Source organism: Thamnophis elegans, chromosome 13 (assembly GCF_009769535.1).
Source record: "Thamnophis elegans isolate rThaEle1 chromosome 13, rThaEle1.pri, whole genome shotgun sequence".
NCBI classification, from domain to species: domain Eukaryota; kingdom Metazoa; phylum Chordata; class Lepidosauria; order Squamata; family Colubridae; genus Thamnophis; species Thamnophis elegans.
Genome location: NC_045553.1, coordinates 34,769,262 through 34,782,114, shown reverse-complemented (window position 1 = coordinate 34,782,114; position 12,853 = coordinate 34,769,262). Strand labels below are relative to the sequence as shown.

Here is a 12,853-nt window from a genome sequence, read left to right as displayed (position 1 = left end):
TATTCTTACAATACTAAGACTAGTGGCTATAAACAGGGCAAAGGAGAGGAAGCGCACAAAATGCTTAATTATATTTTCTATTAATACTCAGCTACTATAAACCATGCTTATACTGCAAACATGTAAGCGCTTCAACTGTTGGTACCTAACATGATGCAAGATATGGCATGATGAAATTCATAATATTCAGCATCACAGAATAAAGAAAACCAAAATAGTTTTTTGATCCCTGAATACCTGATGCTGCTATTAGGTATTCAAAATATGAGGGAAAATTAACTTATGAAACATTTAAAAAGAAAAAAAAATGCCTAAGCTGCAAGCACAGATATAGCTTTTTTTTCCTATAAAGGAGCATTCTAAATTCTTTATTTCTCTTCAATGGCTCAAGCAGTTCTAAATTGTTGAAAGAAATGATTGTAGGGATACTGTTGATTCTAAATGCTACACTTGTGCATATTAATATTGTGCATATTAGTGGAACAGAGGAAATGAAAGCAACACAAAACCTACAATATAACATATAATTCATAGTTCAGACAATTATTACATGATCACTATTCTAAAGTACATCTCAAGCCATTAAAAAAGCTATACTATATTTTACTGTTAATCTTGTGACTGCCTTAATCCAAGAGAAAAAAAAATATTTTGCATTTGTTCAACAGCACCATCCTACTTTCCTCCATTCTCTTTCTGTGGAGGATAGTAGCATAGTGCAACTATGAATAGAAACTGAACAGAGAATAATAAACTGCTTCTACAGACATTTCCTGGTCTTCTGAAACAAATTAAACCTACAAAAAACCCACAAGTGCAGCTGAATTATAAAACTCTTTAGGACTACTAAGTCATTTCCCTGGCCAGGCTAGTTTTTGCAGCCTCCTATTCAATATTCAATGATGATAAACTCTAGCAATCTGTGGAACGCTAATTATAAAGCAATTTCAGGAATTAGCATTGGATCACATTTTACTGTTGACAGGCTTAGCAAAGAAGTGATTAGTTAAACCAGTGGTCAAGTTATATGATTCCTCCCCATGTAGATGTTATATTCTTCTTTTACTTTAGGTAAGAGTGCAATTACATAGTTCAATTCAAAGATCGAGAGGACAGTCGGGCAGTTTCCTTTCAATGATAAAGTAGGTCTTATTTCTCCAACCACCATCCTCCTCTTGATCTCAGCAAACAACTGTTCTGAGATTAGAATACCTGGCCTCTACCTCAAAAGAGACACGTGGTGAGTTAGGGCAAGGCTAAACAACTATTAAGTGGATCCTCAGCAAATCTTTTGCTAAGAACCCAAATATTCACATGTAAACAATCAGAGCAAATCTAATAGCCTCCTTCTGCCCCAAGGGAGAAAAACCTGGGCTAGTAAATCTTCTCTTTAGTAGCAAACAATACTCTTAAGATTTGTTGAAATTCCTCTGCCATTCTAGTTTTCATTTTACCCATTTTTTAAAGGATAGGAAACAAAGCATTTGCAAATGTTATAAAGAAAACATGGAGTTTTGAGTTAGGTGACACAGAATGGGGAATAGCCTGTATTAAATCCCTTAGATGGTAATGAAAATTGGCCAAGCTATCTTGAGAGTAGGGAGAACTTCTGTAAGTGAAAAAAACAGGGTAGAACATAGAATGGCATTTCATTTGATTTGGAGAGCCTGTAAAAGATTTGAAAAGCAATATCATATGCCATGAATGATGTAAGCAGCATCCTATGCCAAAGAAGAGAGCATGGGAAGCTACATGTAACTCTCTGCTTATCTAAGTCTAAAATATTACAAACACTGCCCTTTGTCAGACTTGGTTCTATCAATTGCAGCAGATGACTGGGATTATGCCGTGGGTTAAAGGCCTTTCCTAGGAATAAATTTCCGTCTTCTTACCTAGAGATCATTAAGTTGAGCAGGGAAGAAGCGTAGAAAAGGAAGAAGGTGATTTTAATGAATGTATGCAGGATCTGTTGCCTAAGCAAAAGGGGCTGAAGAATTTTTAAAATTCAGAACAAGGTAACATTTTGAAGCAGTTTAGACAGACTGCTCCTTAATTTGCTGAACTAAAAGGATGAGGTGGGACAGAATAATCAGACTTGCAAGTTTCTTTTATTACAGCCAATCTCAATAAAAATAGCTTTAGTCTGCCTGTGGAATTGAATCCTGGTCTGGTCTATCTAGTGGGGCTGACAGGAAGAGACAATATTTTCCACTAATAATTTTAGAGACTGATATGCAAATGTAAAAATGCAGATGATCTAAAAACATTAAAAGAAAAAATCCAGATAGGAAGGATAATTACAGGAATGTATAGATATAAAAGGTATACTATACTGAACAAAATGATTACCCAAATATAATGAACAAGGAATATATTATATATAGCATAGAAAGAAAGTAGAGAGAGATGTTTTCAAAAGAATAACAGGGGGATGGGAAGGGGTAAAATATAACAAGTCTTTTATTGCAAAGAGGTATTGGAGAAAGATTCAAATGAAATTATAGAGTAAATTATGTTTAATTATTGGAAAAAAGTGAGAGGGAGCATTTAGAATGGAGTTACGGAATATGTTTTTTAAAGTATCTCAGCATTCCTCACTATTGGCTGCTTGAAGCAGACTGAATCAATCATATTCAGTAATGTCTTATGGCAATAGGTTTCCCAATTCTGATTTAAAGCATCCAAATTGGGGGGGGGGAAGGGTTGGTCTGCTCTTTGATGAGAAACCTAGTTAGTTGAGTGGATAATATTGTACAGTGGCTCTTTTTATCCTGGTTTGATTTTATGATTTTAAGTAATCTAGAAACTATAATTTAGGTAGCATAGAAACATGTATATCAGATTTTATTTGCAAACCATTCTATTTTTCTCATTATACAGAAAATAAAGTCCAGAAGAGAACATTTGGACCTGAACTTTTATATTTAAATATGAAACTCTAAAAAATAGAGGGAGAATCCAAGCTGTATTTTCAGAATATTTCCCTACCGAATAGAGGAACCTTAATTTCTACAGCACGTTATGGATGTTTATAAATGGTGTATATTCTGGGGGAAAAAGTGATGCAAATTATGATGCCCAGTAAGTAGCAATATTGTTTTATGATGCTTCATTTTTCAGTGACAGTTGGTGAAGTATGGAATCAGTGAAAAAATACAGGTACATTTCAATAGACCAATATCAGTCAATGTAATCAGCCAACTGAGTTTGTGTTATTTTGCATTTCTCCTAAATAGTCTATAGTATTTAAGTGCTTCAGACCAAAAGTTATTGTTAATGCTTATCCATGAACTATCTCTAACATGAATTCTATCTCTATCTCTATTTCCCTTTTGCTCTGTCATAACCTTGGAAATTGCATGTTGAATTAGCCAGTTTTACAATGGTCAGCAGACCTGATTACTATGCCATAAATCTCTGACCTTCAAACAAGTCACCAGGTTTTTATTGTCTTATCTCATGAGGCAGGGACTACTTTCTCTAAGAAACGTTTAGAGAATCTATTGGTGTTGCAACTACCTTGAGCTGCGAACAGCAACTCAAAGTTCAAATATGTAATGATCACTAATTAAATCCAATTGAGAATTATGGACTTCATATCCTATTCCAGCCCAATTCTTTCTCATGGCCACATTTAGCTGCCCAATTCAAAGGATTTCTTCCTCAAAGCAGTAACCAGTACTAATGAGTCCTCTATTATATAGTTTTCAAACAAAGCAATAGAAAAATAGGACCAGCTATGCATCTCATAAGGTCGTTTTATCCTCTGGTATGTTGTGGCATATAAAACTGTTAGCACCAGCTACAGCTAAATAATATCAGCCCTTGTAAACTGTACCTTGCACTAGTTCTTGAATTTGGTTTGAAATAATAAAATAGTATAAACAGCATAGAGTCATTATACAACAGTACAGAATATAAAAATATAAACAGTATAAATGCTTTTCTACAATCCATAATCCATTTCTATTACTTCAGAAGCAAAGATCCACAGATGTTTTGTGATTCCTCAGATAATAATGAAGGGAAATTGCTCTTTTTTGGTATCTTTGACAAAATTAGGAGAATAATTCTTCAGAGGAAGATGATCACAAACTTCACAAATTTGTTCCAATGTTGCCTTTCTCATCAATTCTGTGCTGTGTTGACCATGTTTCCGTAGAACTGGAATGAATTGAAAGGTTCCAGCATCATCTTCAAGGTGGAGCTTCTGCTATGGCCAACTCTACTAACCTGAGAATGTTTAGCCTTAAACCATGAGTACCAAAGGGCAGAAGAAAAAGCTTTATTCTAGGGAGGCTACGCCTTACCTTATGTACACTTTTTGGATTTTCCAACCAAGCATAGTACATTTCCTCCACATAATTTGAACTAGTCCCACTCAAAAATGGCTCAGCAGCAACAGGTGCACTGTAGCACCTGATCTGCTGAAACGTCCTTGGTGCTGGTGGTGGTTTGTTTTGAGAAACTGTCTTAATAGTCTGTGAGGCAGTCAATGGCCTTAGCTTACTAGCACAAGTCCTTAAGTGAAACATTTTTGTCCTGCAGCAACAGACAGGTTCCTGTTGGGAAAAAAAAATAAAAACAGAGTCAGGGATTAAACAAAAGTACATAGATTATTAAATCAATCAAGCAGTCAACACAAAGACTATGTTGATTTATATTTAGAGTCTTTCACTATTCACATGGAGAATATAAGAGATATGGTGGATCAGATTGAGAATCCCTCTGGTTCATGCTGTTTCCTTATCCCAAAAGCTTTCACTTGTAGAACATGTACAATATTTTCCAGACAGCATTCTCTATCTACCATCTATTCACACTCGTCCTGGCTTCCCCCATGAACTCTCAATGAATCCATTCACTATTTCAATGCTGCTAAATAAATAATAACTGTTTCAATGCTAACTTTCCCTTACTAAGAGATGGCTGTCACACAATACAAGGCAGCTTGAAGAATTCCAACATGAAACAGTTCAAATTAGTAATAGTGTTTAGTTATTCAAAAAAACAGTAACAATCTTAGGACTCCTTAAAGGATAACTTAAGTTTATTATTGTCTATATTTTAATGGCTCACAGGCCATATTATTAGAGGAAATATCAGGTATTATATATTATATTACTAGCTGGATATCTGTGCTCTGCTATGAAACTATGTGATCGGGCCTATAAATTGACACTCTCCCCCTTCTCTCCCTCAGGCTGGCCCCACAGAGACCTCTCTTATGTTATCCCCTTCTCTCCCTCAAGCTGGCCCCATTGATCCTCTCCTATCTTCTTCTCTCCCTCAGGCTTGCCCAGAAGCCTCTTCTATCCTATCCCTTCTCTCCCACAGGCTTGCCCCACAGAATCCTCTCTTATCCTATCCCCTTCTCTCCCTCAGTCTACCTCCTTAGCATCAGGGCGTGTTAATCTACATATAAAAATACTGTATAAGAAATACTAATGATCTGATGGTCATTTCAAAAAAATCTTTCTTAGCGAGCACCTAGAAGCCAAGAGGAACATACATGCCAAATTTCAAGTTTGTAGGCTTTACAGTTCTGGAGATTTCGTGATGAGTGAGTGGATTTGGCTTTTATATATATAGATTCACTCATCCTTGTACTGAAAGTCAGTAATCACTACATCCTGATTTCAGTAATGTGAATTCAATTAAAAAATCATGCTTCAGTGCATCTGGGACTATGAACATAGTACCTGTTTAAAAAATCTTTAAAACACCTGAATAGTTTTGAAGTTGTACACTAAGCTGGGAAAAGTTGCAACTATTTTAAAGAGGTATTATGTTTGTGCTCCTTCATTCTACAAAGAACACATTTTGAAACTGAATTCAAAACTCTGGTCACTACTAATAAACATACTGTGCAACTAATAAACATATGTGCAACTATCAAAAATTACTTGTTTCTAGTTACTATACAGTATTTATTAGACTTAAAATAGTTCATAGTTTATGATAGATTTTAACTTGACTTTTAAAAATTTTAAATGAAGTTTATTATAAAAATATTCTTTGAAACTCGTTGCTTTAGCTAAATCAGTTATTTTAAAATCTATTCATTTCTCAATCATCTACTTAATTGTTAAGTGTATCATGAATATAAAACTAATCCAAGATTCTATTTAAATTATTAAACTATAGAATACTGCCATGCTTTAGTTTGAGATAATAGTTTTATGTTTATTTTAAATATTTAATTTCCTTGGCCCCCACTGATAAATATAGATATACAATATCCAAACAATACAAGTTGCTTTCAAATCATTATCTTAATTCTTAGTAGGTAAGCTACTGTTCCAGGCTCATGATTATCATGTGCCTATTTTCAATAATCATATAGAAGCCTAATTTTACTGGTTTTGCAACCCAAATCAAGCATGATTGTTCTGGAAATTAGAAAATGGAAACCTTTATTTAAAGCAGTATTTGAAAAAGAAAAAGGAGAGTTTCTTGGCAAATTAAATTGTCAAATTAATTTACCCTGTCATTACCCTTTAACAAGAGGCAATGTTATTGACTAATTCATCTGAATGGATACAATTAATACAAAACATGATTGCTACATTTGCATCTGCTCTATCTTGATACCACTATTTTGCTCCATAATTTGTCTGAAGATGAATCCTTCTAATTTCATGGAGGAAATATGTACAAACACAGTATTGATAGATGAGACCAATTGGGATAGAGGTCTTTAATAAACGTACAATAATATGCTCTTGAACATCTTGATGATACTCTTACACATGTGACAGGAAGCTGGGTGCAAGGAATCAACTCTCATTCACTAACTCAGCTGAACCATTTTCAAGATCCCTTTACAAAGAAAAGGAGCATTCTGATGACTTCCATCCCATTCAGAATTTTTGTGGCTAAGTGGGAATCACAGTCCTTTCTGTGATTACATACTATGAAGAATCCTAAGGTACTTTTAAGACAATTTATACAGTAAATTTTAGTATTAAAAAGTATATTTGGAGGACACAAACAATACTTCCTTAAGCCTCCTGTTTCAAAGAGATCTACTTAATTATAATACACAAACACCAATATTCATTTTGCCCTGGTTTAAATGTCATGGATAGTTAAAGAGAGAGCATACTGTCTCTAAGTGATATTCAATATTATATTCAACTGATAAAGTGAATAGTATACATCCCTGAGTAATCTGAATTACTTTACTAATAAAATGATCTGGCTTGATGGCAGATCATTATGTATTTACACAAAAGGAAGAATGATGAGACTTGGAAAAACTACCTCAGAACAAAGCATTCAGTACAATTTATTTAAGTCTATTTATTTGAAAACTACACAAGAAATCTGCAGCTCAGTCATATGGTTTGGTGGTTCCAGAACCAAGTTCTCATAAAAGGGCACTGCAAGCTTCTGTTATCATTATTGTAAAGAGATCACCGAACAACACAAGGACAAGAGAAGCAGCATTTTAAAGTAGCTCTGAATATAAAACAAGAAATACAATTGACAAGACTTCATCTAGCCTGATAAGAATCTATGCAAGTTTAATAATTAGGACCTTATACGTGGAACAACAGACACTTACAATTTTCCATACAGTAACCTATATTTTAAGTGAGATAAAATCTCATTAGTTGAGATTTCCTTCCTTATAACTACACAAGGAAGGGCATCTCAACTGAACACTGTGACCTTGGCAAAGAAAACTGTATACGGAGGTAACTTTGTTTTTCCATGAGGTATAGTAACCACACTGGCTATTTCTGTCATTTCTCCTTCTTGTAACTGAACCAAATGTCCAATGCTTACCTCTTTATCTTCTTCCTGCAACATGCACCAAATACTAAGTGCCTAATATATACTGACATTAATAGTATATCTGCTATTGGCTCAGCCTTTTATTGTCTTTAACACACTTCTTATCTTCTAGGGCCCCTTACAACACTTTGACTGAGTTCATGAAACACTATAAAACTACCTTTATGAATCATAATTGCTATCTTCATATAACATATAATATCACAAGTAATATTATAGTTTTAATGCAATGGCCTGAGTCACACAACTGACAAAGACAATGGATAAATTCCCACAGGAAGCTGAAGTACAGATTCTGCTAATTTAATTTTAGTTGAGCACAATGTGTTATGCACAAAATGACAAATACTATATGGTACAGTGGTTAGGTTCTAGCAGGAATGGCTCAATTTACAGATGTTGTGGAGTGCCTTCAAGTCGATGTTGACACCTGGTGACTGCCTGCAGTTTTCTTGGCAAGGATTTTCAGAAGAGGTTTACTATAGCCTCCTTCCTAAAGCTCAAAGAAAGTGGCTGGCCCAAAGTCACCCACAATTTGCTTTTACCATTACACCAAAGTGGTTCTCTTATATCCATCAGTAATAATCAGTAATAATATTTGGCTAGGTTCCAAAGGACTTATTTTGTTTAAAGAATTCCCTGATTCTTACTAACCTGGTCAACATTTGCCCTTCACATTTAAAAGTCTGAGACTCAAACATGTATGGGGGTATATTCTGTTGCTATTCATTATAGAATATTCTTCACAGGAAGTTACAAATAGTGCCACTTTTACTGGTTTTTGGGTGCCAATCAAAACTTTTAAAACAACTATTTATATTATTTCATTGTTACTGTCCCCCCAAATATCTTCATTTTATATGCTTCAATGTGTTACTTGAACTTTTCTCCCTCCACTTGTATGGCAAATATGTACATTAAAAATAAGGAAGAAGGGGGAGAGAGCCAGATATCCAGTCTTTACGAGAAGGCCAAATATTTTATTTATTTTACAATATTTCAGACCTATCCCAATCTGTTAGGCTTTGATGTGTGTGTTTAATTTACATTTTAATTCACTCGGCCACAATTTATTGAGTAAATCACAATTTGCTGAATCCCCACAACATCCTACACCAAAGACCAGGACTGACAATCCATAACAATTCATATCAATGACTAGATTAACCACAAACATGGATGGGTGCCTATGGTTTGTGCTTAAATGTGCATAGAAGTACCTAGATTCATACTGCATATATTTGGATCTCTACTAGGCAGAAAACAAGACTTTCCTGTAGATCAGCGCTTCTCAAACCTGCCAAACTTTAAGAAGTGTGGGATTCCAACTTCCAGCTGGGGAATTCTGGGAGTTGAAGTATACCCTCCTTTAAAAGTTGCCAAGTTTGAAAAACACCGCTGAAGGTCCCTGCTACACATTTTGCAGCCCACACAGGGATAACTAAGTGCGTATAGTAAAACTTTTCTATCAAAAATCACTGTCAGTATTGCTGTTTCATCAAAGTGGGAACTTCAAAGAGGTTTAATTACTGGCGTGGCCGCTTCCTCCCCTCCTTCCCGTGACTTTCATTCAAAATAAAATAAAAGGACAGGGGTGGGGGGTGGGCTAACCGAGCCCTCCGCCCAGAAACTGCCACACCTGAGAGGCCCCGGGGAAAGGAGTCCGGCCCGGTTCGGGCAAAGGCGGAAGAAGCCAACTCAGCCAGGCAGCCTGCCGGCCGGCATTACTCCCAACTAAAAAAAGGTGGGGGGAGGGAGGGGGGAGAGAGCGAGAGAGAGAGGGGGAGAGCGAGGGCGCATGCGCGGGATAGTCGAGAAGGCGCGCGGGGTCTGACTGACTGCCCGCTCGTCCATCCATCCACCGTTCCATCCCGAGCGACGTCGCCTCAAGGACACGCCGGCCTGTAGGACCGCCCTGGCCTCCGGGAAGGGCGGCGTTAGCCGTCGCCGCCCCGATAGTTTCTCTGCGCCAGTGGCTTTCGGGGAGCCCGCTTAGCGCCTCAGCCCCCAGTGCCCCCCTCACGGCCCGTTACCTGGCAGCGCCTCTTTCGGTGTTCTCCGCCGCCCCCCGCGCGCTCGGCTTGACAGCGCCAACAGCCGGCCCCGCCTCTGCCGCTCACTACGTCATCACGCACGCAGGCAAGCCCTAGAGTTAGAAAGGGAGGGAGAAGCCTTTTGGCCTGATCTTGCAAGGATGGGAGGTTAGGAAGGGAGACAACCTGGAGATCTTGGCGCGGGAGGCTCGCCCGAAAAGTCAGCAGAAACTTTTCCGGCGATTGCGCTGCGGCTGAGACAGCTTAAGGGGCGTCTCCATGAAGGCATTTGGAGCTGAACTCAACTGGAAGATTTTCACTATGTGGCTCAGTGGCTAAGACGCTGATTATGTCGATCAAAAAGGTGGCAGTTCGAGTTCCTAGTAAAGGTGTCCTGCGTGAGCAGGGGGTTGGATTAGATGACCTCCAAGCTCCCTTCCAACTCTGTAACTGTTAAGAACCGCTTGGACGCTGGATGGGACACCAACATGAAATCCCGAAAAGTGATGGTCAAATTTAATGGGTTATCGGCTTTTGAGAGCTGTAGCTCACTTTTGTGCATCAGGTAAAGTCAACTACTGCTTATGACAACGATATTTTTTAACAAAATTGGCAAGCTGGGAAAGGTGCTGCCAGACTTCTGATTATTATTATTTTTGCAGAGATGTGGTAAGCTATTCAATATTCTCCAATATATGGATGAGAGATTTTATGAAAACCTGCATTGTCAGGTTGGAAGAAAAATTCCAGATCCAGTTCTAAGCTGTGAGAAAGGCGCTGGAAATAAAGTGGAGACTGATTGGAAAAAGAATCCGTTTATTGATGAAGCAGAACCAAGCACATGTGATTCTGGGACAGCTGACAAAATGGAGTTGAGAGTGGGTGGATTTTTATACCTTCTGGATTCCTATGGGGCCATGTAGGGGTCATGGCTGGCTCTATAGGCAAAAGAGGAAGTGCAAATCCTAAGTGTTTGAGCTAATTTTGTTAACCTTTTGTTTGTTGCTTATTTGAGTTTCTGTTTTCACCCAGTCTTTCTGAGTGGATTACCAAATCAGCGTTTCTAAAAGCTAGCTTCCTCAATTTCTGCTTGGGGTAGGGCTGGTTTCTGCCTCCCTTAAGATTTTTTTCTCATTTGAGGGAAATATTCTATCCTGCCTTTTAAAATATTTCCCAAAATATTTCATTGGGGGGGGGGTGTTCCCACAGTCAGAATTATATTCCATAATGTAAGTATTAAATATTACATCTACAAATCAATCTCTCCCCCTCTCATACAAGCCCTTGCAGTTTCCAGGTTTGCTAAATTCCACAGCTGCAGAGGCAGTTTGTAAGAACAAATCTTTTCCCCAATTTACAGAGGAAAACCATGTATATTTATCTTGATTTATCCAGGGAGTCTCGCTGTGCATCACTGAGCTAGCTCCTCTGAAAATATATTCCTGCCAGGTTTTTACTCTGCTTCTGTGTGCAACTCAAGGAACATTTTATGATCCCAACAATGTCCCTTCAAGGTAGGTCAGGTGAAACACTAGCAACCAGAAGACTCCTTAGTAAAACATTGCCATGAAAAGTAGTGAGAGATTTGTATATTGTGTATCTCTTAATTTTTCTTGCAGGGGCAAATGATGGCTGGAGTTTAAACCAGGGGTAGAATATAGATCTCCCAAAAGTGGGGGGATTTGAGTAGTGGAACTGGGTGCTCTCATGAATCCAGGGTTTTATAGTGGAGGATGATGGAGCCCGAAATCTGGATGAGCTGATTTCCAACTATCGCAATCCCCAGTCTATGAATGGGAATTCTGGAATCTAGGAAAGGCTGGAATATGGGATACATTGTACATTACAACAGAGTGCACATGATTACAGTAGATGCAACAGATGGTGCATCTACTTAACCTGGTAACTGAATTAACCCGAGTTCACACAATATCTTTAATCCGGTCATTTAGAAACCTAGTGGCTTGGCGCACCCATTACAGAGCTTCAGTAATTCCAATTTTGATTATTTTGGGGTGGTGGCGATTTGGTGTACAATAACAGGGGGACGTACTGATGCCCACTAGGATCAAAACAATATGGCGTATTGTTTCGTGCAAACGTAAAACATGGTAATATTCAGCCTTCGGATTCAACCCAACGCAGCCATCTCGGTTTATCCCGCATGCTGAATCATAGCCCAACCGGGCTGCCTCCGCAGTTCGCAGGGCAGGTGACGCCCCAGAAGCCACCCACCAACCAGACTCGGCCAAACTAAATTCTGCGGACTTCGGAGAAGCCCGGAGCGCCGGCGCTCCCTCCGGCCAGTTCGTGAGGCTTGGCGTTTCCTCGTTTGCCTTGTCCTGGGCAAAAACAATCGCAACTTCAGGAAGTGTTTGCCAGATGGGTTGTCCGGTTTCGGAGTAGGAAACGCCCTTGGCAAGCCTAGCCCGCTCTTGTTGGCTCCGTAGCCGCGCCCCAAAGTTAGGCTGGCCCGGTTCCACATCGCACAGCGAGCCACTTTTCCGTCTTCGGCGGCGCTAGAGATGCACCCGCTAGCCGAACTTTGCTCAGCATTGGGCGCGGATTTATTTGACTTGGTTTCCAAGAAACAGAAAGGACTCGTGAAAATTTAGCGGCTCTTGTGTGCGGAGGTTTATTGGTTATATAAATATATGTATTACGTATATTTGCAGTTAATGGTATCACCTTTAAATCGCTACTCTTACCAGAAGGAAAAAAGATTAAACATACCCCGTGCAGTCAAAATCCCTAAATAAACTTCCTCTTAGTCCTTCTGGCAATTTATAGGTGTGTCCCAATATAGAAAGAGGAAACTCTGTTAGCCTTTTTAGACAGTTGAAGGATAGCAGATGCTATACATTGCATCTGATGAGATAACCTAACTGAAATGTCTGAGTAGATGGACTAATGAAATGTCTGCAAGAAAACAATTTAGCTCAAGAGAGCACCAACGACTCTACACCACAGCTCTGAACTACAAATATTTTCACCCATTTTTAAAAACCTATAATTTG

General features: G+C 38.5%; 1 protein-coding gene across 2 annotated transcripts in view; it reads right to left on the bottom strand.

Moving 5' to 3' along the window:
* OGDH (oxoglutarate dehydrogenase) overlaps positions 1-9,929 on the bottom strand; it is a 45,076-nt gene extending 35,147 nt beyond the window's left edge. For both annotated transcript variants that reach the window (XM_032229635.1, XM_032229636.1), the window contains exons 1-2: positions 9,837-9,929; positions 4,311-4,562 (exon numbers count right to left, since the gene is read on the bottom strand). In XM_032229635.1, coding sequence (XP_032085526.1) covers positions 4,311-4,535 — 225 coding nt within the window. In that variant the 5' untranslated portion in view covers positions 4,536-4,562; positions 9,837-9,929. The remainder of the gene's footprint in view (positions 1-4,310; positions 4,563-9,836) is intronic.
* Between the last annotated feature and the right edge of the window lie 2,924 nt (positions 9,930-12,853).